Source organism: Mustela lutreola, chromosome 1 (genome assembly GCF_030435805.1).
Source record: "Mustela lutreola isolate mMusLut2 chromosome 1, mMusLut2.pri, whole genome shotgun sequence".
In the NCBI taxonomy this organism is placed as follows: domain Eukaryota; kingdom Metazoa; phylum Chordata; class Mammalia; order Carnivora; family Mustelidae; genus Mustela; species Mustela lutreola.
The window spans coordinates 242,541,784-242,569,258 of NC_081290.1; the positions used below are offsets into that span (position 1 = coordinate 242,541,784).

A 27,475-nucleotide genomic window follows, 5' to 3' on the forward strand; every position below is an offset into this window, starting at 1 on the left:
ATGACATCTTTGTCATGCATCAGATTCCTGTGCTTGGACTGATTTCAATACCATCCATTATATTCTGTCGAGTTGTCTGTTACTTATCAGTACCACACTGTTTTAATTATGTTACCTTATATATTTATATGTTTTAAAATTTATGTATGTATTAGGTAGGAAAAGTATCCCATGATCCTCTCTTTCAAAAACTTCCTGGCTCTTCCTGCTTTGTTTGATATTCTGTATGAATTTAACATCAGCTTCTTTATATACCCAAAAAATCCTATGACTACTTTTATGGGATTAAGTTTACAAATAAACTTGGCAAGAATTCACAACTGTATGATATGAATTGCCTTCCCATATGCTCTTTTTTATGGTGCCCCAGAATATTTAGGAAAATTTCAAACCTTATGTCTTATAGGTTGTGCATATTTATTAAGTTTATTGCCATATATTAGTTTTTATTGCTATTGTCAATAAAATCTTTTGATCTATCTTCCTACTATTGTTTGTATACCTGAAATGTGCCCATTTCTGTAGAGTACTTTTGCACCCATCCATTTTGCTAGTTCTCCTTGCTTGTAAAAGCTTTCCAATAGCCTCTCCTGGGTCCTTCCCAAATGTGCAATCATCAAATCTATAAATAATGATAATTTTAGGGCACTTGGGTAGCTTAGTTGGTTAAGCATCTGCTTTCAGCTCAGGTCAGGATCCCATTGTTCCGGGATCAAGTCCCACATCAGGCTCCCTGCTCAGCGAAGAGTCTGCTCCTCCCTCTCCCTCTGCCCCTCCCCTGGCTCATGCTTGCTCTCTCTCTCTCAAATAAGCAAATAAGTAATATTTTTTTAAAGTGTAACTTTACCTCTTGTTTAAAAGATGTATGCCTCCAATTTATTTTGTTACCTTAGTTTCTTTGGTTTCTAGACCCTCCAGAACAATATTAAATAAACGTAGTGATATGGTTTCCTTACGACATTCCTAACCTTAATGAGAATGCATCTTATTAATGTGAATGTTTTCCCATTTAAGCATGATGCTGGCTGGCTTCTGGGATGACCAGGATAAATTTAAACACTCTGAGGAAATTGCCATCTAATCCTATTTTATTGGAAGTATTTAACTCATGAATGGTTGTTGAATTTTATCAAATGTCACTCAGTACACTTCGGGGTGATTGTGTGATTATTTTTCTCCATAGTTTGACTACTACTGTGACTTATATAATAAAGTCACTGGTATTGAACCATCCTTATATTGCTGAAATGAATACCATTTGGTCCTGATGTCTTATTATTTTAATATGCTTTTATGTTCTGTTTGCCAATATATTTTTTAAGATTTTATTTATTTGAGGGAGAGAGCAGGTGGGAGGGGGCAGAGCAGCAGAGGGGGAGGGAGAAGGACAAACAGACTCTGAGCTGAGCAAAGAGCCAATGCAGGGCTCAATCCCAGGACCCTGAGATCATGACCTGAGCTGAAACCAAGAGATGGAAGCTTAATCGACTGAGCCACCCAGGCGCTCCTCTGTTTGCTAATATTTTATTTAATATTTTTGTATCAAATTCATTAGTAAGATTGGCCTTTAGTTCATTTATTTCACATTTATATGGCTTTTATATATGCTGATTACAGTAACTGGAGGTGAATGTGTTTTCCTGACTTACTTATCATGGAGAACTGCTTCATTTATATTTACTAGGGAATGGTATGACTTCCTTGGTTTGGAACAGAAGGAGAAGGTAGAGAATGGAAGTAGGTTAAGGCTGACCAACTCTGGAAATAGTGTCTGGGCCCATTTCATGGAAGAGCTTTGTGTTTCTTGCAGATGTTCTTAGATCAGTATCCTAAGAGATTTGACCTACCCTATCAGATTAGGTGCATTAGTTTCCTTTTATTTCCCTGTCCCTGCCCAGCCCACCCACCAATCTCTCTCTCTCTCTCTCTCTCACTCTCTCTCTCTCTCACACACACACACACACACACACACACACTGACATTGCTATCTCCACATGTAACATGTGGGTATACTCTCAAGCAATGGAGAGAGAAAAACAGAATTTTTTTTTTTAAAGATTTTATTTATTTATTTGGCAGACAGAGATCACTAGCAGGCAGAGAGACAGGCAGAGAGAGAGGGAAAAGCAGGCTCCCCGCCGAGCAGAGAGCCCGACGCGGGGCTCCATCCCAGGACTCCGGGATCACGACCCGAGCTGAAAGCAGAGGTTTCAACCCCCTGAGCCACCCAGGCGCCCCGAAAAACAGCGTTTTAATTGAAAATGAGAAACTTTCAAAACATATTTGAATGGAAATACCTCTAATTTATGTTCACTTGAATAAATCGGCTGAAATTTAATTTTTATTATTTTTACAACAAAACTTTCTGGGTAAATTAACAGTATATATAAACTTCTCTTTATTTATTTTTTTTTAAAGATTTTATTCATTTGACAGACAGAGATCACAAGTAGGCAGAGAAGCAGGCAGAGAGAGGAGGCTCTCTCTCGCTGAGCAGAGAGCCCGACTCGTGGCTCCATCCCCAGACCCTGGGATCATGACCTGAGCCAAAGGCAGAGGCTTTAACCCACTGAGCCACTCAGGCGCCCCATAAACTTCTCTTTAAATTACTTAGGGGCATAAACTGATTTCAAGTGCTTACCAGTGCCAATTTTATACAAATTTAATACAGATTATCATTCTTGTATATCATTAAACAAGGCACCCTGACAATGTCTTTTTAAATTTTTGCATCAAGTCCTTATTGTAGTATAAAACATATACAGCAAATACACAAACCTTAAGTACACAACTGATGAATTTTTGTAAAGTGCACATTTGTACTACTACATCTGAGATCAAGATATAGAAAATCACCAGCACTCAGTGTTATGTCCCAATGTTGGGTCCCCCAGTAATGGGTCCGTAATTAAAAGAGCGAGACTGATACAAAGCAAAGATCAAGAAAAGCTTTATTTTGACTGGCTGGGGCCACGCCTCTTACAGAGAGCACGACCCCCTCCCTGCCTCACAGACTAACTTTTATAGAGCAAAGGCCATGTGGTTGAGCCTGGCCACACACTGGTGGCTAATGAGATTGTAACACACAGAGAAAGCTGCCCAGTCACACATGGGTGTCCAATTGAACTACAATTCACTCCATAGTAGACATTTGAACTAGCCTATCACCTTGGTGAGAATTGGTGCCCAAAAGGCGGGGCCCACACTCCTTGGTAGCTAGGGATACAGTATGCGCGCTTTACTGATTGGCTGTCTTCACCTGACCTGATTCATCCCTGCATTGGGGCTGTTATCTCTACCTGACCTGGCCCAGCCTTGTATTTGGGCTTTGTTACCTGGGACTGGTTTCCATACTTGCGTTTAAATAAGTTGGGATAGGGGGGCAATTTAAGTTTTACTGCATAAACAACAAAATGGCTGTTCAACTGAGGTGGGGCCGCTCTGGCTAAAGAGGCCCTTACACTCAGAATTCTCCATCATTGCCTCTTCCGACATATATGTGACTCCCAACAAAAGTGCTTGCTTACCATCTCACTTCTATCATCTTGGATTACTTCAGCAGGTCTTTGACTGTACAAACATTGGATCGTTCAGTATTATGGTAGGCAGAATTCTGAGAGGACCTCATGCTTTCTGCCCTGTAGAATCTCCTGCCCTTGATTCTGGTGGGAATGTGAATATGATGGATCTCACTCCTGTGATTAGGTTACCAGATTTTGCAAATGTAATTAAGTTCTAAACCAATTGACTTTGAGCTAATCAAAAGGGAGATTATCCTGGGTAGGCCTAACTTAATTGGAGGAGCCCTTAATAAGAATGGGGTCCTTTCCTGAAACTCGCAGGGTGAGAAAGATAAGATCCCGCTCGCCTGGAAGAAGTAAACTGACATTAGGAGAGGCCCTACGTGGCAAGGAGGCCTCTGGGAGCTAAGACGACCTCCCTCGGGCAGCCAGCGAGAAAACGGCCCCCTCTCCTACAACCACCAAGAGCGGAATTCTGCCAACAACTGCATGAGCTGGAAGAGAACCCTGAGCTGCCCCTGAGACCCCGGCATGGCAGACACCTCCACTGCAGCTTTGTCAGACCCTGCACAGAGGACCCCGCTGAGCCCTGCCTACCTTCAACCGGTGTTGAAGCTGAGCCTATTGCTTCTGCAACAACAGAACGTGCACGTCTATACAGTGTCTGGCTTATTGGGGTGGGGGCAGGGATACATGCTGTCACGAGCCGCAGCGGTTCCTTCTTTGCCTCGCTGCCTTTTACTCCCTTGTGCGAGTATGCCACAACTTGTCATCTGATGCTGGGCACTTAGGGGTTTTCTGTTGCTTTCTAGGGTGAATAATGCTTCTGAGCCTTTGGAGACCCATTGTTTCGGTTGGCTATTGTCAAAGATAAAGCCAGATGCTATGAAAAGTGTTAAGGATGGTTCCTAATAATAGAGTATTGCAACAGAAGAGAGAGAGTCCTATTGAACTGAACTCCCCTTTGATTTCCACAGAGGTGGCTGCGGGCTTCACAGGGTGATTGAGGGACAAGGAAGGGCTGAACAGAGGCTCAGTAGCGTCAAGGCAGTGAAAAATGACAAAGGCCCTGTGGGCATCAGTGCTGATTAGGCCAGCCACGTGTGTTAGCCGGAGACTGTTGAAGTTTGGATTCTGTCTTCACGTAAAGACAGGGAGACAAAGGTCCCATCCTTCCCGATGACTGCATTTCAAAGGACTGGCTTTCAGGTGCTTGAGAAAGACATCCTTGAGTGGTAGGAGATACATACACATCTCAAAGGGACAGAGGAAGGATTCTCATTTAAAAACCCTTTTTAGCAACTTCTCTAAAAAAGGGTAGTCAACCACCTATCAGCAGGTGTGGGCTAGAACAAACACTGAATTCTTGTTAGCCTTTGAGTTTTCTCAGGAAGGTACTTTTTCTTTCTATTTCCTTCCATGTAGGAGGAAGTGGGTGGGCTAAATTGTTTATGCCGAGAGTCTGCAGTGTTTCTAGGCCAAGGTTGAGGCCCAGCTAAGAAGACGGTTCAGAAGAGCTTGCCTAGACTTTGTTCAAAGACAGAATCTGTCAGTATATGCCAGGGAGTGGACTTGTTAGGTCGTGGGGTAGGCCTGTACGTGGTTGGCTTTAATAGGTACTGTCCCCCATTTTCAAAAGTGCTTGTATCGGTGAGTATAGACTCCGGCAGAAAATGAGAACTCCCCTTGATCTCCATCTTTGTAATGCTTGACAGTCTCAGTTTTGTTTTGTGCTTGGATGCCACCATTTTTATTGTGGTATCTCATTATTATTTTCATCGGCATTTACCTGCTAGTGATGTTACACTACTTTTCACATGCTTATTTAGATATTCTCTTGTGAGGTCTGTTGTCAAGTCTTTTTGCCCATACTTCTACTGTGTAGACAGCCCTTTCCTTATTGATTTGTAATCTGTGTAGATTCTGGACAAAAGTCTTCTCCGTCAGATATACGTATTATAAGTAACTCTCATTCTCAGGCTCACTTTTTCACTCTTTAAAGGTGAAATAATAATAAACTTCTATAAGTACACACATTACTTATTTAAATGCAGCCATAGTTATCAATAGTTTCCTTTATTGCTGCTTTTATATGCCAGTGATGAGCCCTTTCCCTACTCTGAAGTCATAAAGATGTTTTGTGTTATTTCTAGAACTGTGCCATCCAATATGGTAGTCATGATTTCACACTTGGAATTTGGCTAGTATGAGTGAGGAGCTGAATTTTTAATTTAATGTTAAGAAATTTCCATTTAAATAGCAAATCAGTGGAAAATGTTCTATTAAACACAACTTTTTGCTTTTTGAATTACATTTGGCTTTAACCACTAAAAAAGTGTAACCTAAATAGGAATGTATAAAACATGTACCAGATTCTGAAGACTTAGTATGAATGAAATAATATAAAATATCTCAATAATTTGTATAGGACCACATGTTGAAACGATAATATTTTTGAAATTTGGGGCTACATAAAATATATGTTTAAGACTAATTACATCTGTTTCTTTTTACACTCTTTAATGTGGCTACTAGAAAATTTTAAGTTACATGTATGACTCATATTTCTATTGGACAACAGTTAAGGAAGTTTTATTATTTTACCTTTCACAGTTTAGTCTGCTAAATTTTTGTGTATTCTGTGAGGTAGAGGAAATGTTTGTTTATTTTTTTATGTTATCCACTTTATTCAGGAGCATTCATTAACAAGGCTGTCTTCCTCCACCCTACCCAAGTCATTGCTGTGATACTTTGTCATATATTAGGCAGGTCTGTTTTCAGACCTTCTATCCTTTTCCACTGACTGGTTTGTCCCTGTGCCTGAGTCACACTGTTTTCATTAAGTGGCTTTATAATAAATCTTCACAGCCTGGAATAGACCATCCACTTCGTTCTTCTTTAAGATTGTCATGCCTATTCTTGGCCTCCATGTGTCTTCCAGAATCAGTTAATCAATTTCCACAAAAATATTGTCTGAACATTTGATTGGGATTACATTGAATCTAGAGATAAATTTGGAGAGAATTAACAAATCCATGGACATGACGCCTCCCTGAGGTCTTCTTCAGTTTCTGTCCATGTTTTATGATTGTAGTGATCCCGCCCTATTTTCATTAGATATATTCTCTAGTATTTGACTTTTTGATGCGATTATAAATGATAGCCTTTAATTGATTAATTTATAGACTTTTTAAAAAAGATTTTATTTATTTATTTGACAGAGAGAGAGAGACAGCAAGAGCAGGAACACCAGCAGGGAGAGTGGGAGAGAGAGAAGCAATCTTCCCACTGAGCAGGAATGGGCTCAATCCCAGGACCCTGGGATCATGACCGGAGCCTAAGGCAGATGCTTAACAACTGAGCCACCCAGGTGTCCCAATTTATAGACATTTGATAACTTTAGAATAATGAGTCTTTTGATCTAAGAATGTACAATATTCTTAGTCTTCTATTTAGCCAGAGTTTCTAAAATTCTAGCTATAAATCCTTTACCAGATACTTTTTCGCAAATATTTTTCTCTTAGTTAGTGGATTGTCTTTTTATTTTCATCACATCTTCCAAAAGATAGAAGATTTTTTAGTTTGATGAAGTCAAATTTATTAATTTTTCTCTTTTGTAATTTGAGTTATATTTAAGAAATCTTTAAGACCAAAGTCACTAAGAATGTCTGCTGTGTTTTCTCCCAGAACTTTACAGTTTTTAGCTTTCAGGCTTAGATCTGTAATCCAATTCTAATTAACTTTTTATAGTGAATAAAAGTCAAGGTTTTTTGTTTTTGTTCTGGTTTTTGTTTATTTGTCTGTCTATAGATATCTAGTTGTCAGCACTACTTGTTAAAAAGACTATTCTTTCTCTATTGGGTTATTCTGACACCTTCACGATAATCAACTGACTAAATACATGTGATATGTCTCTGTGAATCTTCCCACTGCTCTATATGTTTATCCTTACACTAATAGCGTTCTACTCTTGCTCACTGTAGCATTAGAGCAGGTCTGGAAAACAGGTAGTGGAGTCCCCCAGTATTGTTCTAAAAAATTATTTTGGCTATTCTAGGTATTTTGTGTTTATGTATTAATTTTAGAATGAGTTTATCAATGTCTATGGAGTAAACCTGCTAGAATTTTGATTGGGATTGTTTTTTTATTTCTAAGTCAATTGAGGAAGATTTGACAACTGCTGAGTCTTCCTGTTCGTGAAAATGGAACATCTCTCTAGCCAGGGTTTCTTTCATTTTTCTTAGGGAGTTTGTAGTGTGTAGATTCTGCATATATTTTATTAAATGTATCCCTGGAGTATTTCATTTTATTGTTGTTGCTCTTATAAATGGAATGGCTTTCTTCATTTTGATTTTCAGGTGCTCATTGTTGATATAAAGAAACACAGTTAACTTTTTATCATGTCCTTACTAAACTCACTTATTATTCTAAGAGCTTTTTTGTAGGGTTTTCCAAATAAATAATCATGTTGTCTACAACTACAGTTTGACATTTCTCTTTTCAATTTGTATACCTTTTATTTAACTTTCTTGCCTTATTGCTCTGCCTACAACTTCCTATACAATGCTAAATAGAAATGTTAAGAATGTACATCATTGTCTTTTTCTCCCAATAACAGAGGGATTATATTTCACTGTTGAATATATTATTTGCTGTAAATTTTTAAGATAGGTACTCTCTATTATACTAAAGAAGATTCCTTCTATTCTTAGCTTACTCTGACTTTTTATCATGAGTAATAGTAAATTTTATCAAATGTTTTTTTTAAAATATATTGAGATAATCATTTTTTTTACTTTAATCAAAAATGTACTGAATTACACTGATTTTTTTAATAGAGATTTGAAAATGTTATGATATTATTGTGTTCTTGGAGTAAACCCAACTTGATCATCGTGTATCATCTTTTTATTTGTCACTATATTGGATTTGCTAGTTGTTTTTAGTAGTTCCGCAGCTATGTTTATGAGAGTTACTGGTCTGAAATTTTCCTTCTTGCAATATCTGTGTCAGGTTTTGGATTCGAACTTAAGCTAGCCTTGTAACACAAGTTAAGATGTGTTCCATCTTTTCCTATTCTCTGGAAGAGGGTTTGTATGCTTATTTGTTTTAACACTGGTGTTATTTGGTTTTTAAACATTTGAACACAAACAAAGTCATCTAGCCTAGTATTTTCTTTGTAGGATGGTTTTTAATTGTGGACTTGGTTTCTTTAATAGATACGTAAGTATTCAGATTTTCTATTTCTTCTTATGTCAGTTCTGGTAAGTCATTTTTTTCAATGAATTTGTCCATTTTATCCAAATTTTCAAATTTAGATAGTTTGTATAATAGAGTCCTGAATACTTTTCATCCTCAATATTGGTGATTTGTGTTTTCTTTCTCTTTTTTTCTTAATCATTCTTTTTAGAAGTCATCAATGTTATATATTTTGAAGAATCTTATTTTTGCTTTGTTAATTTTCCATTTTATTTCTGTTTTGTTTTTATCATTTCTCATAATCTGTTCCATCTTGATTATTTTCTTCCTTTTAGATTCTTAGGTTCATTGCTGGTTCTTTTTCTAGCTTTTTGAAATAGATCTTACGACATTGATTCTAAACTTCTCTTTTGCACAGTGTCTACACTGAAAGCTCTAAATTTCCCTCAAGTCACTACTTTGGCTACATTCTAGTTATGTTGTTATGACATATTCTTATCCCATCTGCTTCAATTTACTTTTATTGGTTTTCAGAAAAGTATTACATAATTTCTAACAATTTTCAGATTTTCTAGTTATATTTTATATTGTTGATTTTCAGCTTAATCTCACTATTGTCAGAAGACATACTTTGTATGACTTCAGTTGTTTCCTTATGGTTTGGCATAGCACCAATTTAGTAAATATTTTATGTGCTGCAGAAAAGGATGTATTTTCTCTGGTTGTTCTCAGCTTGTTGGCAGTCAAGGGACTTGGGAACTCTTCACTCAGAATGATAAGCATTTTAGGAGCTCTGTGTCAGGAACTGGAATCAAAGACCAAATATTGGTGGGAATGAGGGACAGAGAACAAATTATATATTTCTTATTATTTCACACTATCCTACATTAAATAGTTGATTATCTTTTAAAGAAGTTAAAAACCGAAAGGGAAATTATTTTATATTTACTCTTTCTAGAGCTCTTCATTCCATGTGTTATATTCCTTCTGCTTTAGAGCTTCTTTTGACATTTTTCTTATGTATGTCTGCTAACAACAAATTATCCTAAAGGCTTAATTATTTCCCCTCATTTTAAATGAATTATTCACTGGACATAGAATTATAATCTGACAGACTTTTCTTTTAGCATTTTAATGATGTTTCATTATTCCTTGGCTTATTTAGGTTCTGATGAGATGTCCATGCACATTCTTATCTTTGTTTCTCTGTATATAATATATTATTTTTCTTTGTCTGGTTTTAAGATTTTATTTCTCTGTCTGGTTTATTATCATGAGACTTGCTATGATTTTCCTTATGTTTACCCTGTTTGTGGTTTATTGAGCTTCTTGGAACTGTGAATTTACAATTTTCATTAAATTTGTGTGATTTTCAACAATATTACATCAATGACTTTTTCTATCTCGTGCTATCCTTCTGGCACTCCAATCTTATGTATTTTAGACCACCTCATGTTATCCCACAGATCACTGAAGTTCTGTTCAGTTTTTCAGTCTTTTTCCCCCTCTATGTTTCATTTTGGATTATCTCTATTGCTGTTATTTAATTTCACGGCCTATTTTTCTCTCTAATGTTTAATCTACTATTAAGCTGACCCAGTGAAATTTTCATTTCAGATTTTGTATTTTTAATATTTTTTATGTTCCATTTGGTTCTTTTTCTGCATTTTTTTTACCTGCTCATTCTGTTCATACTGTCTTTTTACATTTTTGAGCATACTTATAATAGTTATTTTCAAATCCTTGTCTGCTAATTTCATTATCTCTGAGTCTGCTTTTATTAACTGATTTTTCTCTTGATGATGAGTTCATTGTCCTGTTCTTTTACATATCTAGTAGTTGCTTTCTCGCTGCTAGGTTTTATGACTATTACATTGTAGGGTGTCTAGACTTTGTTTCTTCATTTAAAGAATGTTATATAAACAGTAAAAATGTTTGTCAGACAGTAGGGTAATTTGAATATCAATTTGTTTCTTTCAAGATTGTTTTTAAACTTATTTGGGGCAGTTTATAATAACCTTTACCCTAGGGCTAATTTATCCTTATTAGTAAAGTATGACTCTTCTGTGGCCTCTATTCTAATGCCCACAAAGTTTGTTCTACCCTAGCTGGGTGGAACTTGAGGATTTCTCAATCCTCTAAAAAGCTTTAGAGGTTATTTAGCCTATAACTTCCCAACAGTAACAGGACTAGTGTCATGTAGTTACACTCTATGCATCTAAAGTTTACTATTAAGCAATAGACTCAAGGGGACTTCTGTGCTTATTCCTGTGCTTTTTCTGCATCGCTCTCTCCTCTACCCCCTCCCCCAACATTCCAGCTGCCTCCACTCACCCAAACCCTGACCTCTGTCTTTTCAACTCAGTGAACCTGAGAGAGGAAGCTAGTGTGATTGTAGGACTTCATTTGGTTCTCTTCTTACCTTTATCACAGTTCTGCACTGCCTGTTGTCTAATGTCTGGGAACAGATGCATGGTATATTTTGTCCTGATTTCTGGTGCTTTGTGGTGGGAGATCAATCCCAGAATCAGTCACTCCATCATAGCCAGAGTGAAACAATGCTGCCAAGTCTTTTTTAATTTTGCAACTGAAAAGTAAATTTCTGGAATCGATGGTTCTGTGATGGAAAAGAGTAAACGGGGGAGAGCTTCAGAGGTAACTATATATAATGTTGGCCAGAAGTTTAAGAAATGCAGTATATTTGGAAATATTTTCTTCTCGATTTCAAAATAAGATTCAGTGGGACTATATTCATTTTTGGAAGTTTCTGCTTTAGGTCACTACACTTCTCTGTACAATGGAGGCTAATTAGGCAGTGTTGCTAATATTACAGTATTGTTGATTTGGGTCAATGGGAACAATGAGGCAGTTGCTGCTGCTACTGTTGACGATGACAAGATTTATTTACCTATCTTCAATGAACCTGGCACTGTGTTAGGCTCTTTCCATCGATCACCTTTATTCTTTTACTATAGTACTGCAAGTCAGAAGTTGTGAGCTCCAAAACTCAGGAAATTGAAGTTAGCTCCTCAAGCTCACACACTAAGAAGTGAACACTCTGTGACTACTTTACTCCATAGTAACCCAGTAGCTGGAGTTGGAGGACAATCTGAGCTCACCACCAGCGGTGCCCCTTCCACTACTATGCTGCCCTCTGATGCTCTCTTCACCTGAGCTTCCCCATCTGGCAAATTGTAGTGGAAAACAGTTAACTCCTTCCCTGGGGAGGCTGTGCTTGTATATAGATGTTTTGCATTATTTTGCTTTGAATAACAGCATATGTAAATGTGCTCCCAGAGGTTAAAATTACCCTTCTTTTTTAAAACTTGGCCTCTCCCACTGGGGTAAATAGTTGAAAATTATGGGGAGGAAAAGGCAGACTGGAGAGAATGTGAGTCACATGGAATTGCTTCTCCTTCTCCCTCTCCGCCCAGCACGTATTTCTATTCGGATATAAGCTGTCATGGCAGAGTGAAGATTTGTACATTTCCTTTCGTGGCTTCCTCAAGCATTGTGACAGTCAGTATCCAGCGCAGATTCATTGAAACATCATTCATTAACTCCGCATCAGGAGGATGTCCAGGGACAGATGTCTTTGCTGAAAAGAATAAAAGCCTCCTGTGGCACCTGGAGGACTTTACCACACACGGTCTCCAGCCAGATCACAAAGAGATTCTAGCGAACACGGGCCCTTTGCCGCCTCTAACCATCTACCTCTTGTTCTGAGGTTGGCCGAGCTCCTGGACTCCAGCTCTCCCCTGGGTCCTGCATTGTCGAGCCCTCCCTATCTTCAACTGCCTTTCCTGGCATTTGAATCATCACTTCGATGATGTGATAATATCTGCAAGTTGGGAAAATAAAAGTGGCATTTGTTTAGCCATAATTAATGAAATATTTATGTTGCATGAGACTATGTGATAAAACCTCAGGCTTAGCGTCCTTTTGCTTCTGATTACATTTGGGATTTTTTTTTTCTATGACCAGACATTCTGACGCCAGCTCTTTTACACTGAGCAGATGTCATGTAGTAAAAATGGGTGCCAGATGCTGTGAGCCACAGAAGGGCGATTTGTTTAAGAGCTGGCTCGGACTTTTTTGCATTCAATTACTCTGCAGAACGAACCTTACCCGAGCATTTAGGTAACTCAGCTAACTTCAGACAAGCGTTTTAATAATAGATTTCATCGCCGAATGTGTTCTAAGCAACACACCATATAAATGGTGTTTAAGGAATTAATTGATTTCTGCATAATACCTTTTTTTTTTTTTTTTTAATATGAAAGGAGAGCTGCAAAGCTCTTGGCAGGGACCCAGAAATGTAATTAGCATGGAGGGCCAAATTTTCAGTTGCCCTCAGGTACTGCCTCCTCCTGCTCACGGCAGGTGCAGTGAGGGAAGAGCAGGGAGGAAGGGAATGATGGTAAGAAGGCAGAGGGAGAAGGAGCTTTGGGGCACACGGTAGGAAAAGAAGTTGGGATTTCAGTGAGCTCTTCTCTTCCCATTTCAGGTTCCAAACACATACCTAGCCGAGGGCAGGTGACAGGGGCTGCCTCTTCTACTTCCTCCAGCAACTCCTCCTCTGCAGATGAAGGATTTCATCCCCAGCCTTCCTTGCGGTCAAAGGTAACAACACCTGGCCAACCAAAGAAGGCCTTGGCTTGTGGGGTTCATTTACCCTCCAGGTTTCAGACCCGCGGTGGACTCCAGCTGCAGTGGTTTCATTAGGATCACGTTTCATTGCATCTGACAACAACCGCTTTTCACCTGGAACACCAAGAATGATTTTTTTTTTTTTTTTAACTTTTAGAAGCTTGCCTTTCTCAAAAACTTCAACCGGCAGAAAGAAAAAACAACAAACCAGACATATTTACTTAAAATCATTTGGTGACTGCAGCTCTTAAAGTGGGTTTAATATGTGGTCCAACAAGCAAACCATCGAAAAAAATTACAACAAGCAGATGCATATTTCCCGGGGGGAAACACAGCTTCATTTAAGAAGCACTAGAGGCAGATTGCATGGAAAATGTTATGTTTATTCTAATCAGAACTATGAAATGAACCATGCAGTTGCATCCAGACGTGGGTACTCCAAGAGTCCCCGCTGTGGAAAGGAAGGGTCTAGCTGCGTGCTGGCTAGGGAGATGGCTGTCCTCTTAGCTTCATGACCGTATTTCTGGAAAACACTTTAAGCAACTTCCATACCCACAGATTTTAAAAACATAAACATTGTTATATGTCTTTAAAGGCATCTGTGTGTCACAGACATGAAGACACATCCCATGACCAAACCTCACTGTTGTTTTCTTGGTCCACTGGGGCCAGGGCATTTTCACTGGGACTGAGGGATGAATGGTTGGACCTAAAATGCTTCCCAGGAGAACAGAGGAGCAGTTCACTGTGCTAACAGTGTTTATTTTTTGGAGCAGTGAGGATCTGAGGAGAAGGGGAGAGAACCAAATTTATTTACTTAGACTCAACTTTTCCATATCTGGCATTAGGAACTTCTGGCGTCATCTCAAGTCACTCAGGGGTTCCAGCTCCCCACGACCCAGCTTAGAGCAAGTCAGGAGGGGGCTGGGACATGGCATGAGAGAGAGAGAGAGAGAGAGACAGTGTGTGTGTGTGTGTGTGTGTGTGCACGCACATGTGTCTGTGTGTGTGGTGGGGGAGAGGGAGGGACAGGGTAAGAGGGAGGGAGGAAGGGAATGCAAATGAAAAAGAATATATATGCATTTTTCATTTCTAACCATGGACACCTCTGATTAGTCCAGTACTCAACACAAATGAATTTGGTGTGTTATGTTGATTTCCTGGGGTTTCTTTCCTGTCCCTCTCATCCCTTTCAGTGACCTTGAGTTCAGTCGGTATTCAAATGAATACATGCATTCATCAGTCATGCTAACAGCCATTCCAACACTCGAGAAGAAGAGAATGGAATAGCCCAAACACATCAAATAGCAAGACTGTGAGATCTAGGGCAAGCCTTGCAAGTAGCTCCTTGTCCTCCTGCTGGCCCAGAACAGAGCCTGTCAACACTTAAACTTGCAGCGTGGAAAAGCTTGCCTGCTTCACCTGGCGTCTGACCACTCTTACAGGAAGGGAAGCTGGCCAAAAGTTATTTCTTTACTACTTCCCAAGGGCCCACCCTGAAGGAACAGGGGTTTTCTCCTCTCTTTACAGGTGTGTCTTCAGCCCCTTGGCACAGAGCTCAAATGAACCTTTGCGCAGGAAACTGGAGACAGGATGTGAACACTCCACCCCTTCCCTTCGCTTTGGTCCTCCCCACCCTCTCCCCTCCCAAAGCCAGGCCTGGACCTGGGAAACTGGAGCAGGCACTCGTCCTGGGTCCTGCCAGATCTCTCCCTTTCTCTGTCCTTTGTCTCTTCCTTTGTCGCCCCGAGCCTCTCTCCTTGCCTCTCTCTGCTGTCATTGCCACTCATGAGGATGTGAGGACCGTGCCCAGCTCATCATAAGTCTAGATGAGCATTTGTGAACAAATAGTCCTTCTTTTCTATGTCAACATATTTTAATAAAAGGCAATAGTGGCTTTCTTTCCTTTTCTAGGTTCTGGTTTGCTAACTCTTGATAGAGCAGGAAACGTTTGGCAGTTCTGCTGCTTGAAGTGTTAACATGGTATGATGCTGTCAAGTCACCCCCCTTGAAATTATATTAAATGGTCTTAATTTAAGAGGAAACCTTGACATTTCTATAAGACAGTGTCCTTGATGTGCCTGCACAGTATTTGGCCTAGGAAAGGCCGTGTAGACTAGCTGAAAATGTGGTTGCCGGTTTCAGGCTACCTGGGCTTAACTCCTGGCCAATGACTAATTGTGCCATCTTGGGCAAGTTATTTTGGTCCAAGATTTGATTGCCTTATATTATTAATATAAGTTGAGGGATATATGAGCTAATACATGTGAAATAATCTGTGTAATATCTTCCATGTAGCACTCACGACGTGCAGGGATTTATTATATAAATTAATATAATGGAAGCTCAAGAGATATTTGTGATGGAGTTAGGTAGTCTTTGGGCAACAACCACCAGGATTTCCACCATGCCCCTCTGCCTTAACCTTTCCAGAAAGCTCCTGGCTGTCTAATGGTGGGGTTCCATTCCTGCCCCCCCAAATGTCCCAGATCCTCTGTTCAGGGTGTTTGACAGTCAATCTAGAAGTTAGCTCCTAGAAATGAAGATGATATGATATGGAATAAGTTTCAGTTCTGAGAGCTAGAATTTCCTTTCAAGGATGAAAAAGGTCTTTGGGATTCTAGATCCTAAGGAAAATTCTAGAAAAATGAAATTTCATCAAGATAAACCTTTTCACTGACGATCTGTAGATACTCTGAGGCCTCAGAGTTGGCTGATTGCTGAGGTACATGATAGTCTCCCCAACCATATCCACGGAATGGGTGACTAAATGACCAGGATCTGCGGGGCCCTGCAGCCCGAATGTGCTTTTCAGGCATAATCTCTGATCTCCATCATGGACCTGGATTCCTCTGGCAGTATCTGGAATACGCCTGTTAGGTCATTCTGCCCTTGTGGGTTTATACTCCCTTTAATGGGCAAACATCCAGTTCAATCACAGATACTGAATGCCCAGGCACCAGGCTAGCCGTAACAAAATTTTAATTTCATATCTATTTCTGCCAGCATTAAAAAGAAATCTCTAGCATGCTCTAATCTTTATCTAATATGTTATCTAATATTATCTAATTATTATCTAATATTAATATAATTTTACATATCTAATATGTAGAAAGTGGATGAGTATGCTCCAAGAAGACAAACTGATAGTAAAACTAGCCTAAATTTAACATTTACTTTGTATACATAGGAGATCTATATATATAGATATGTATATCTATATATATATATATGTATGTGGGTGTATATCATATATAGGCACACGTATATGAAAAATAATTGATTTTAGGACATTATAATCATGCTAATTTATAATACGATGATCTAATAATCGTCACTAATAATAATCATGATAAAAACTAATAAAAATCATGATATTTATGTATTTATCCCCTATCCTTTTCAAGTATTCTATGAAGGGAATGACCCACATTCTCTCAGTTAATTCTTATAACATCCCTACAAGATAGGCATTCAATCATTTTCATTGCTCTGAAGTTCAGAAAGTTGTGTGGCAGGCTGAAACTCACACAACTTGGCTGAGATTTGATGTCAGCTTTGCAAGGCGCCAGGGCCCAGTGCTCCACCAGTATTTTCTGCTCTCTTTGCAACCAGAAGTGTCTCCTCTGCTTTCCAATATGTGGGTCTGGCCATACCATTTCTTCTTTCTCTGGTTTTCCAAACCTGGAAGTGACATTACCAAGATCCACATCTATTTTCAATATTCTATTCTATTTTCTATTTCACATTCTGTTTTCAATTTCTATCTATTTTCTATTTCAAATAGATTTTGAGTGTTCTGGATTTATAAGCACAGGCATACACAAAATCCAGTGACATCAATGACATATTTGCACAAGCAAAATAAAGTAGGAAAGGGAGCAATCTTATGGCTACTTTAAGCCAAGAAACATTTATCTTAGAAATATTTAGACATATTCCTCTATTCCCAGATTTAATTAAGCAATATAGACCTAACCTGAGGATTGTTTAAAGTTGTTAAATGGTTTTCATGTTTGTGTGTGTGTGTGTGTGTGTGTGTGTTTATGTTTGAGTGTGTCTGTGTTTTCCTCTCAGGCTCATTCTTCTTGGTCCTTATGGTAACACCTGTGTAGAATATAATTTTTGTGTTATTCCTTTCCTCAACTGAACCAAGTCAATTCTCTATAAAGCCCTTCTACGTATCTACATAGACACCATTCCCAACCCCAAACATACACACCAGTTTCCCAATCGAGCATCTACAAGCCACATGTGGCCATTTAAATTTATCCTTGAATGCATGCAAGTGAAATTAAGTTTAAAATTCAGTTTCTTATTTATGCTAGCTCATTTCAAATGTCCAGTAGCCACATGTGGCTAGGGACTTGCATATTTTAGCACAGATTCAGAAATTTCCATCATCACCAGACATTGTATGGGACATCATCGTTCTAGAAGTTAAGCAGTAGCTTGGCTGGAGCAAATAGAAGCCTGTGTCATTATTTGGCAGATTTTAACCCCATTTCTCTCACATCCATTTTTTCTTCTCTGTTGGTGTTTGTAGGAAAGGAAGACGCTCAGAAGAAGGAGGAAGCTGGAGAGAGCAACAAAACAATTGGTTAAGCAAGAAGAATTGAAAAGACTTCATAAAGCTCAGGTCAGAAAACAAACTTGACTTGGGTGATTGAGCCTGGGGTCAGGGACCTGGCAAATGGCTTGGAAAGCCCCTTGGAAGTCTCTGTTGTACTGGGGGAGATAGGCTGGGGGGGAAGTTCAGCCTCTCTTCTCTGAATGACCAGATTCGTGGGCATCCTAAAGGTCCTGACTCAGTCCCTGGTGGGACCCTGGGGCCTGAGGAGCCCAGGTGTAGAGCTGGCCCACTCCCAATTGCCTTTCCATTGAAAATGTGTGTCGTACAAAGTGAGCCTGGAATGACAGCCAACACAGGGCCGTGGGAACCATCCCAAGCCCTGACTGCCACAGTGGCAGTGGACTTGGTCTTGTCCTCCGCGAGGATACAACTTTCCCCTGACTTCCTGCCAGTGTCCCTGCTGAACTGACAGCTATTAGGAGCCCTCTCTATTCCAGGGTTCGTCACAAACCCAGGCATCTAGCAGTTCAATATACAGATTCCCGTCTTGGTTGTTAGCACTAGCATTTCTGCCCCAGTGGGTCTGCCCTCATCTGTCACAAACAGGCAAAGGAAACAGAAAGTCAAAGGAAACATAAGCAGACTTAGCCCTGACAAACAGCAAGGTTTTAGGACAGAAGGACTTAGAGTGACCTCTCATATTCACTCAGTGTTCCTTACGATTCCTTCCTGCAGTTGCCCCCTTTATTTGGCTATGTAGTTCCATTGAGGAAGGAAGCCTCTTAACCCAGCCTCCTTTACCCTTCACAGTGACTGACAAGGGAGCCACCCCTTTCACCCAACAGACAGGGAAAATCCCCAGAAAGTCCCCTTGTCCCCTCTCAACTTCTGAAACAGCTTTCCTTGAAACATTGTAACACGGCCTTGTGAGAAGGAGCTGTCTTCATGCTGTGGCTTGGCAGACTGGCGCTCCCCCTCCTTACCTGCTCCCTCCGGACCGCAGGTGGCGATGAGAACCACCACAGCCTTTGGGAGCCTCAACTGCTAGTGCTCACAGCAGCCCCTTCTAGTCTTCAAGATTTTCATCCTTGGCTTCCAAAGAACAGCCGCTCTATTAGTCTGCTCAGCTGCCGTAACAAGAGAGCACAGAATATGTGGCTTAAACAACAGGAATTTGTTTCTCATAGTTCTGGAGGCTGGAAACCCAAGATCAAAGTGCCTTCAGGACTGGGCTCTGGTGAAGCCTCTCTTCCTGGCCTGTAGACACTGCCTTCTTTCTGGGCCCAGCTGGAGAGAGAGATGTCTCTCATGTCACTTCAACTTCCCATCAGGTCTCCAGTCCTGTGGCATTGGGGGCCCGCCCCAATGATCTTGCGTAACCTTAATTACTTCCTTAAAAGCCCTGTCTCCAAATACAGTCACACTGGGGGGTTAGGGCTTCACTATATGATTGGGGGGGGGGGAGGGGCACGAAACAGTTCAGTCTGTAATCACCATATAGCCATAAATGCATGATAGTCGGTCATAAAGTCATTTAAGTGTTTCCCTTGCAAGAGTGATTCTATGTCATCCCATCAAGGGTTGGATTCATAACAACAGAATTGTCTTTAAAAGAAAGACAGAGGGCACGAAAGTATGGTGGTGTTATACAGAATTCCCATCGATTTCAGATTTTACATTAAACCCTGGGATGTGAACCCCCTTAGCTGGGAGGAGGAGAGCCAGGGGGCCCCTCAGGCCTGACCCCCCACTTGCTTGTCTTTATGGGGTTGGAGGTACTTCGGTGACTGTCCTCCGAATCCAGGGGAGACCGAGAAGATGTGCAGTTGAGGAGGAGAGGGGGTGGGACAGCTGCCGGGAGGTGAAGGAGGGAGAGCACATTCTACCTGCCCAGACAGCTGCCGGCTCCTTCTGTGTCCCTGTTCGGCCAGGTGCGAAGTCTGTTGTGCCATGAGATCTGCCTTCTGGCAGCATGTTGTTTGAAACTGGAGGAAACCGATGGGGCACAGAATGTACATGGGAAAGTCTTTCCCCTCATTTTCCTTCCTAACACCGACAAGAGAGAACTAGCCGGTAGGGAAACTGGGAATGTAAATGCAAACCCAAGTTTGACTGGTACCAACAGTGAGTCTACGGAGGGTGTGAGGTTGTCCCTCACTGGGTCTTGTGTTCATCATCTGCTACTAACAGCCGCTGCACACTTGTCCATTAAGAGGCCCCTGGGTGTCAGCCCCCTGGTACAGTGAAAGAAGAGGGACCATCTATAGCTGAGGACGGGAGCTGGACACGCCGAGCAAGGTGCACCAAGCCTGGGAGTTGGCCTGGGGTCTCCTGCTCCAGACCAGATTCTCAGGAGGTATCTGCTGGCTCTTCTTGGCAGAATGGAATGTGACCATGCTCCGTGTTTACCCCCAGAACCGCGTCCTCTGAGTAGTTGCTGCCTGTCTGCATATGCTTTGTCCATTGCCAGAGGCAAAGGTGCGGAAGAGTCTGGGAGCCATGAGGACCACCCACCTAGTCCAGGATCCTCTGCCTAAGGGCACATCTGTGTGGTTGGCCTAGTCAAGGATGACCGTTCTCACGTCTCCATGGGGGCAGATGGAGCTTTTAGACAGACTCCTTGCTTTATGTCGTCACACTATAGAAGGGAGACATCAAGATCTTGTTATTTGAGGGGACACCTGGGTGGCTCAGTGGGTTAAAACCTCTGCCTTTGGCTCAGGTCATGATCCCAGGGTCCTGGGATCAAGCCCCACTTCGGGCTCTTTGCTCACCAGGGAGCCTGCTTCCCCATCTCTCTCTCTGCCTGCCTCTCTGCCTACTTGGGATCTTTGTCCATCAAATAAATAAATAGAATCTTTAAAAAAAAAAAAAAAGGATCTCGTTATTTGGGAATTCAGAGGTCCTTACCCAAGGAGGGACATCATAAGAACAGGGCCTCTTTTTCTTAAAAAGTAAGTAGCAGGCTGAGCGCCCCCACCCCCCGCCACGTGACTGCACCTTCAGAGTCCCTGTGTGACACACAATCCTGGCTTTGCAGGCCATCCAGAGGCAGCTGGAGGAAGTCGAGGAGCGCCAGAGGGCTTCAGAGATCCAAGGCGTGAGGCTGGAGAAGGCGCTGAGAGGGGAAGCAGGTAGGCAGCCCTGGAGAGGTGGGTGTGGGCCCATGTCCGTGGTCTGAGAATAGTGCTGGTCTAGCCAGGCTGTCACCCAATGGAACCATTAATGCAGACATGCATCACTGGTTTCCAATATCAAACTGACAGTCCCAGTGGAAATTCCTAGGGTCCTGGCCAACCTGTGGGCCTTGTACCTGGGTTTCCAGCCTGACCATCTAATCTCTATGTGAATGTTCTTTGCAATCCAGGGGTGATGGCCTGCAAAGCCAGGTTCAGAAGAACCACTGGGGTGTTCAGACAACATTAGAAGTGAATCAGAAACCAGACTTGGACTCAAAGTCCTCATTTCTTCCTTTTCTAGCCATGTCCATTGGACCAGTTGCATCCTAAACCTTTACAAACTTTCATTTTCTCCTCTAAAATGGGGATATTTGTGGTTTCCTTTAGAACTTATATAAGGTTTAAAGAAGATGTTATATATCTATATCTATATCTATATAAAATAAAGAAAATGAATTAGTGTCTTGTCTGGTACAAGAAATGGTAAGTGTTCCACCAATAGCTTCAGACTCTTGGATCCAAACAGAATTCCTCTGGTGAAGACCTACGATGTGGGAGACATGAAGACAATGGGTCTATAAGGATGAGCACAGCCCAGTTTCTGCCTTTGAGAGGTCCATGGTCCACTGAAGGATGTGGACATGTAAATAAACAGACTGTACCACAGAAGGACAGGGGTAGGGATAGGAACAGCATTCGGGGAGGGGGACATGGGAACATAGTCATGAGTTTCCTCACTGAACTTGGGGAGAAGGGTGCTCTGGCTAAGCACCTGGAAGGGGTGATCCATGGCGATGGAAACCACAGGAAGGATAGGAATTCACCTCTTCACTAGGAGGTGAGGAGATTGTTCTGGAAGAGGGAATGGCACCGGCAAAGTCCAGATGGGAAAAGACGTGAAGTGCCTCAGTGAACAAGGAGCCTGCCAAGGATTCTGAGGTGAGGGATGACTTAAAGAAGCCTACATTTTGGGAAACTGCCCCAGCACTAGTTCACGTCTAGTGAATTGGAGTGACGCTTACAGTTAGTGGGGGTGGAGTGGCATTGTCTCTTTAGTTTTCGAATGTGATGTCTTTAGCCTTCTGTGTTTTGGATATCACATGTGAAAAACCAGACCCTGAAAACATCTCCATGTGCTATTGTGTAAGCAACATGGTACTTGTTCAACAACGTAGCGGAAGGTTGGGATTTCAGTTCTCTTAAAAGTTCAGTTATTTGAGAGTGATGGCACCAATAGGGGCAGACCTGGATTTTGTGAGGCCTGATATTTGTACAAAGTCCCATGGGCAAAATTGGGAGGGTTGCTCCCGGAGCCTTGTGAGGTCTCAACCGAGTGAGGGGCCCCGCGGTGTGGGCTTCTGTAGCTGCATGGTTCGCTAGTTTCTGAGTGGCAGGGACATGCTGGGGTCTGACTTTCTCCCTCTGAGCCACGGTTCTGGTTTGTAAGATGGGAGTGATCCGCATACCTATGTCTTTGATTTGTGGTAAGGATTGGCTAAAATGGTTTATGTGGAAGTCCTAGCATAGCCTCTGGCATGAGATAGATGATTAGTATTTCTTTCTTTCTTTCTTTCTTTCTTTCTTTCTTTCTTTCTTTCTTTCTTTCTTTTAAGATTCTATTTATTTATTTGAGAGAGAGAATGAGAGCACGAGTGAGGGAGGAACAGAAGGAGAAGCAGACTCCCCACTGAGCAGGGAGCCCAATGAGGGACTCGATCCCAGGACCCTGACATCATGACCTGAGCTGAAGGCAGACACTTAGCCACCCAGGCGCCTCTGTTCCTTTTCTTACTAAAATACACTGTGCATTTCCTGGCAAAGATAACCCAAATCCACCTATCAGGAGTAGACTTCATGACAAAAATAATAACTGTTTCTTGCCTGGAGTGAAGGTCCCTGCCTACCTCTGCAGCTGTTGCTGGGACATTCCGTACAAGTAACTGCCCTTGTCGGCTGCACAGCCAGATTCCCCATCAAGAAGGCTCTGCTCTGGTGTCTGGGAATCCACAGGGTTCAGTGAGAGCCTTAGACATGGAAAGAATAAGCCAGCAAAGCTGGGGCATGTTTCAGTTTGCGGGGGAGGCAGGATGGTGTGCTGGGGAAAGGTGGCCAAGAGCCCTGGGTGCAAATTCTGCCCCATTGCATTTAGGCTGCGTGACCCTGGGAGAATTGCTTCACCTCTCGGGCTGCAGATTCCATACGTGAGAAATGGAGCTAATAACCCTCACATTACGGGGTCATTTTGAGAATTAAGGGCATTGGTGGGCAGAATGCCTCCCAAGAGTGCCTGCCACATTGCAGACATTCAACAAATGCCACCAATACCCATTTTTTTACAAAGTACTCTTAAATATCCACACGCACATGCACTGTGATTTGACTCGCTAATCTTTACCGCTTAAAATTTAAATTCTAGACACCAGATTTCTCAAGCTTCTGAAAATCTCCCTCTTCCCCAAGTGTACAGAAAGGATATTTTGAATTATCAGCTGAAGAAAGCCAGCTTCTGTTTTCAAAGGTGTGTCGACCCAGCCAGAAGATGGATTCCCTTCATTCCCTTTACATCCTTAGTAATTTAATTCCCCTGTTCAGCTTATGGGCCTTTTCCTCCCTTGATTGTCCTTGTGCGAGTGACAGATGCAGATCAACGTGGGGCTGGAGCCTGGAAGAGTCGAGTCAAGGAGAGCGGCCCCAAAGGAAACCAAACGGAAGATGTGCAAACCAGGCATCGAAATTAATACACTTCAACTTGTAATAACATTTGTGCAATAATAATATTCCTTTGCAGTTTAATATTCTATTCCGCCCCTTTAAAAGATTGCCCTGGTGCTTAATGAATGACCAATCCTTATTAGGTTAAGTTGTATTTGAGCTGGCCTGTGCTGCTCTGGTTCAAGTGATTTAATGGGAATTATTTAATAGGTATTATTAGGATAATTAGAAAATGATCACAGTTAGGCAATAATATTGAGCTATAAAGGTTGTGAATAACCAAATTTAGAGACAGGCCTGAAAACATGAGTAGTCTGTGACAGTTATGCAAGGCTCCTCTAATAATTACGTGCGCCAGCCTGAAAGGCTCTTTTGTTCCTAGGAGTTATTCATTAGGCGGGCATTGAATTAGAGGAACATGCGGGGGTGCAGGACGGAGGGCAATGATGGCTGATGAGCAGAATGAAGCTTTGATGAGCTCCTAATTGTCGTGACAACAATTCCTTCTTTCTTTCTTCCCAACAGTCAGAAATAAACTCCCCCACCCCCAGGAAGGGTTGTTCCCCCATTTTATCATGGAAAGGGAAACAAAGAAAAACAAAAATCCAACCACCCACCCTGGATGATAAGCCATGATGTCCTGTGGGGTGGGTGGTGGGAGGCAGGGAGAAGTGTCACGGATGGATGATGTCCTTGGAAAAGGGAATGGATTCCCTTGGTGCTCCTAGCTGCCCAGAGTGATGGTCCAGGATATGCAGGAGCATGATTGCCCCCAGGCCACACCCTCTAGGAGGAAAACAAGCCACGCTTTGCCAGCCACTTAGACCCTTCTTGGTCAAGGGTGCTGTTACCCACTGCTTTGTTACCGATATCAATGTGGTGGCCAGTGTTAAGTGCTAGGGCCATGGAATTCGCCAGTTTTGCAGGAGACCACCATCCAAATTTAGATGGTGTGGATCACAGAATCTGCGATTTCTTTCAATTCATGGAAGCAGGTGAAATCTCTTGGAAACTGAGAGCAACTTAGAAGGAGAAAAGATTTGTCCCTAAGGGAAGTATATGGGAATTACTTCTCCCTTATAGCTCTACCAACTCTGGGGGAAGTTTTACCAGCTGGTTGTCTGCATTGAGCTTGTTGTTTGTTTGGAAGGTTTGCTAAGAGCCAGATGGCTTCTCCTTCACAAAAATGGAGTTTACAAAGAAATAGCAGATGTGTGCGGCTGCCGGTAGGTGGCAGCAGGGGCACATGTTATGCTGAGAGAAATTAAAGTGCTAAACTAGTCAGGAAGAGGGAAGTAGTTTGGCTTACACTCTGTGGTTTCCATCTTGATGGCTGCTGAGGAGCAGAAGAAATGATACTTTCCTTGGTAATGTAGCAATGAGGTGTCCTGAAAAGAATGCAGGTACTGAAATCAGGCACTTGTGAGTTTGAGTCCCAATGCCATTCATAGAAAATGGCCAGGAGCAAAAAGATTCCAAAAATGATGGCTAAGCAAGCCAGGAATTTAGATGGGTTTGCTGAAACGCTGAAAGTAAACAGTGAAATTCAGTGCATTAGAGCATGGGAGTGTTTTACTCACTGCCCAGCAAGCAGAGGGAACGCAGCATGGTACAAGTTGTCCTCTACTTGAGTGTGGCCATGTGACCTGGTGGGCCCAGATAGCAGCTGTGCACACGGTGGATGGTGCCACAGCTCAGGAGCTCAGGCCAGGGCACTCAGCAGTCTTTATAGCAAGCACTGAAGAAGTCAGCCCCTACCCAGGAACCAGGTAGCTGTACACTAGTCACCCTGTGGGATCCTGACCTCCTTCTCAGAATTATCTCCTTGACTGGTTGCAGGAGTGGCTTGGGGCTGGAGGACGGTAGGGACTTGCTGTTCGGCACACTCCGCAGAGACGTGCAGAGAGGCTCAGGGTCTACTGCAGATTGCTTTACTCAACAAATAGGAATTATCCTTTGATTGTGTGTTCCCTTTGGATTCAGCCTCCGTGGCCACCTTATAGAAAGTGAGGGGCCTCACAACAAAGATGGGCCCTGTGAGGGTGACACCGAGATTCTTTTCCTGAGGAAGAAGCCTCGAGTCCTCTCCACTGTGTGGATTCCAGGCACATTAAGGTTATCTGCCCTAAAGGATTTCTTTACACAAAAAAACCCACCATGACAACAGCAAGACGTGCATTTTATATCACAAGTTAGTACATATAAATACATAATTGAATACAATTCATCAAGAAATAACATTGAATTTTGCTACATGTAAATGACTAGTGCTTTCCAGTCTGTCTTATTTTGAGTGCTTGTGGTGGCCCATTAAGTTAACTTTGCAACCCTCAGGTTTAAAAAACATGGTCATAATAATCTTTACCTGGAAAAATATTTGAAACTACATTACCAAGTGGCTGACTCAGCCAGAAATACAGAATGCAGTTCCCAAGAAGCCCAGAGCAGCAGAATGGTAGACTAGACGCTCTAACAGCCTATTCCCCACAAGTCTGCTTTCTGAAATACCACTGGCTCCCAAGTAAGCGAGGTAAACCTCTTAGGGCCAAGAAGAAGGAAGAGAAGAAGAAGACAAGTGTGCTGAAACTTCCACATGCCAGGAAGGAAGCAAGCATAAAAAAGAAATCCAGGGTTTCCTTAAGGATAAATATCAGTGGTTTTAGAGTTTAAGCCTTGGGACTGACAAAAAGGAGCGATGCTAACCTGGGGAGTCCGCAGCACACCAGTTCTTCCAGCTCCCTGAACAGCAAGTACAGATCCTCTGCGAAAGAAACCACGCTTAAGTTAATGCACTCGGGATTCAGACAAATTAAGTTCAATAAACTGTGAGATGATAATAAATAATCCTACAAAACACAAGGAAGTGAGCCACTAAGAATGGCCAAAACCACAAATTTAAATGGCCAAGAACTTCAACTACTATAAATTGTTACCGAATATATTATGTCCTTGTGACAAACGTTTGCAGAAATAGATGACACAGAAAAATGAGCAAGCAGAAAAAAACCACTACAGAAGTTGACAGGCAACACCACCTTTGCCTTGACCAGCCGTAACCACAGTCAAATGTAATATCGTGAGCTTCCTGCTGTGATGGACCAAGAAAGACACAGCATCCCATACATGGCAGAAATGCTTAACCTGAATTTTACCTCAAGGATATAATCAGACAATTGCAAACTAAGAGACAGTCTGCAAAATAACTCACAAATGTCAATGCTATACAAAAACAGAAGGCGGAGGGCTATCTAGGAACTGTTCTAAATGAGACTAGAAGACCAAAGAAACATAACAACTAAATAAAATGCTTGATCCTTTAGGTTTAAGTTTTTCTGAGTAAAAAGTTGAGAAAATGACCAGATATTTTTTAAAGTATTTTTAAAAAATTAATGGAGAGTCTGAAAATGAAAAATATATTCATTGAAATTAAAATCTCATTGAATGTATTGCACAGCAGCTTGGACACAGCTGTAGAAAGAATGAGTAAATTGGACAGTATATCTGAGGAAATGAACCAGACTGCAGCGCAGAGAGAGAGAAGGGGATGGAAAATATGGAAGTGTGGTTTGTGGATGGATGTAGAAGATGAAACAAGAAGGTGTGGTGCATGTTCAATCAGAGTCCTAGAAGGAGAGAATAGA

At 41.7% G+C, this 27,475-nt stretch overlaps 1 protein-coding gene across 6 annotated transcripts in view; it reads left to right on the top strand.

The window, feature by feature from the left end:
* Window positions 1-27,475, top strand: part of MICAL2 (microtubule associated monooxygenase, calponin and LIM domain containing 2) — a 210,769-nt gene that overhangs the window by 166,676 nt on the left and 16,618 nt on the right. For all 6 annotated transcript variants that reach the window (XM_059136366.1, XM_059136355.1, XM_059136373.1 and 3 more), the window contains 3 exons: window positions 13,228-13,343; window positions 17,917-18,009; window positions 20,984-21,077. In XM_059136366.1, the coding sequence (XP_058992349.1) occupies window positions 13,228-13,343; window positions 17,917-18,009; window positions 20,984-21,077 (303 nt within the window). The remainder of the gene's footprint in view (window positions 1-13,227; window positions 13,344-17,916; window positions 18,010-20,983; window positions 21,078-27,475) is intronic.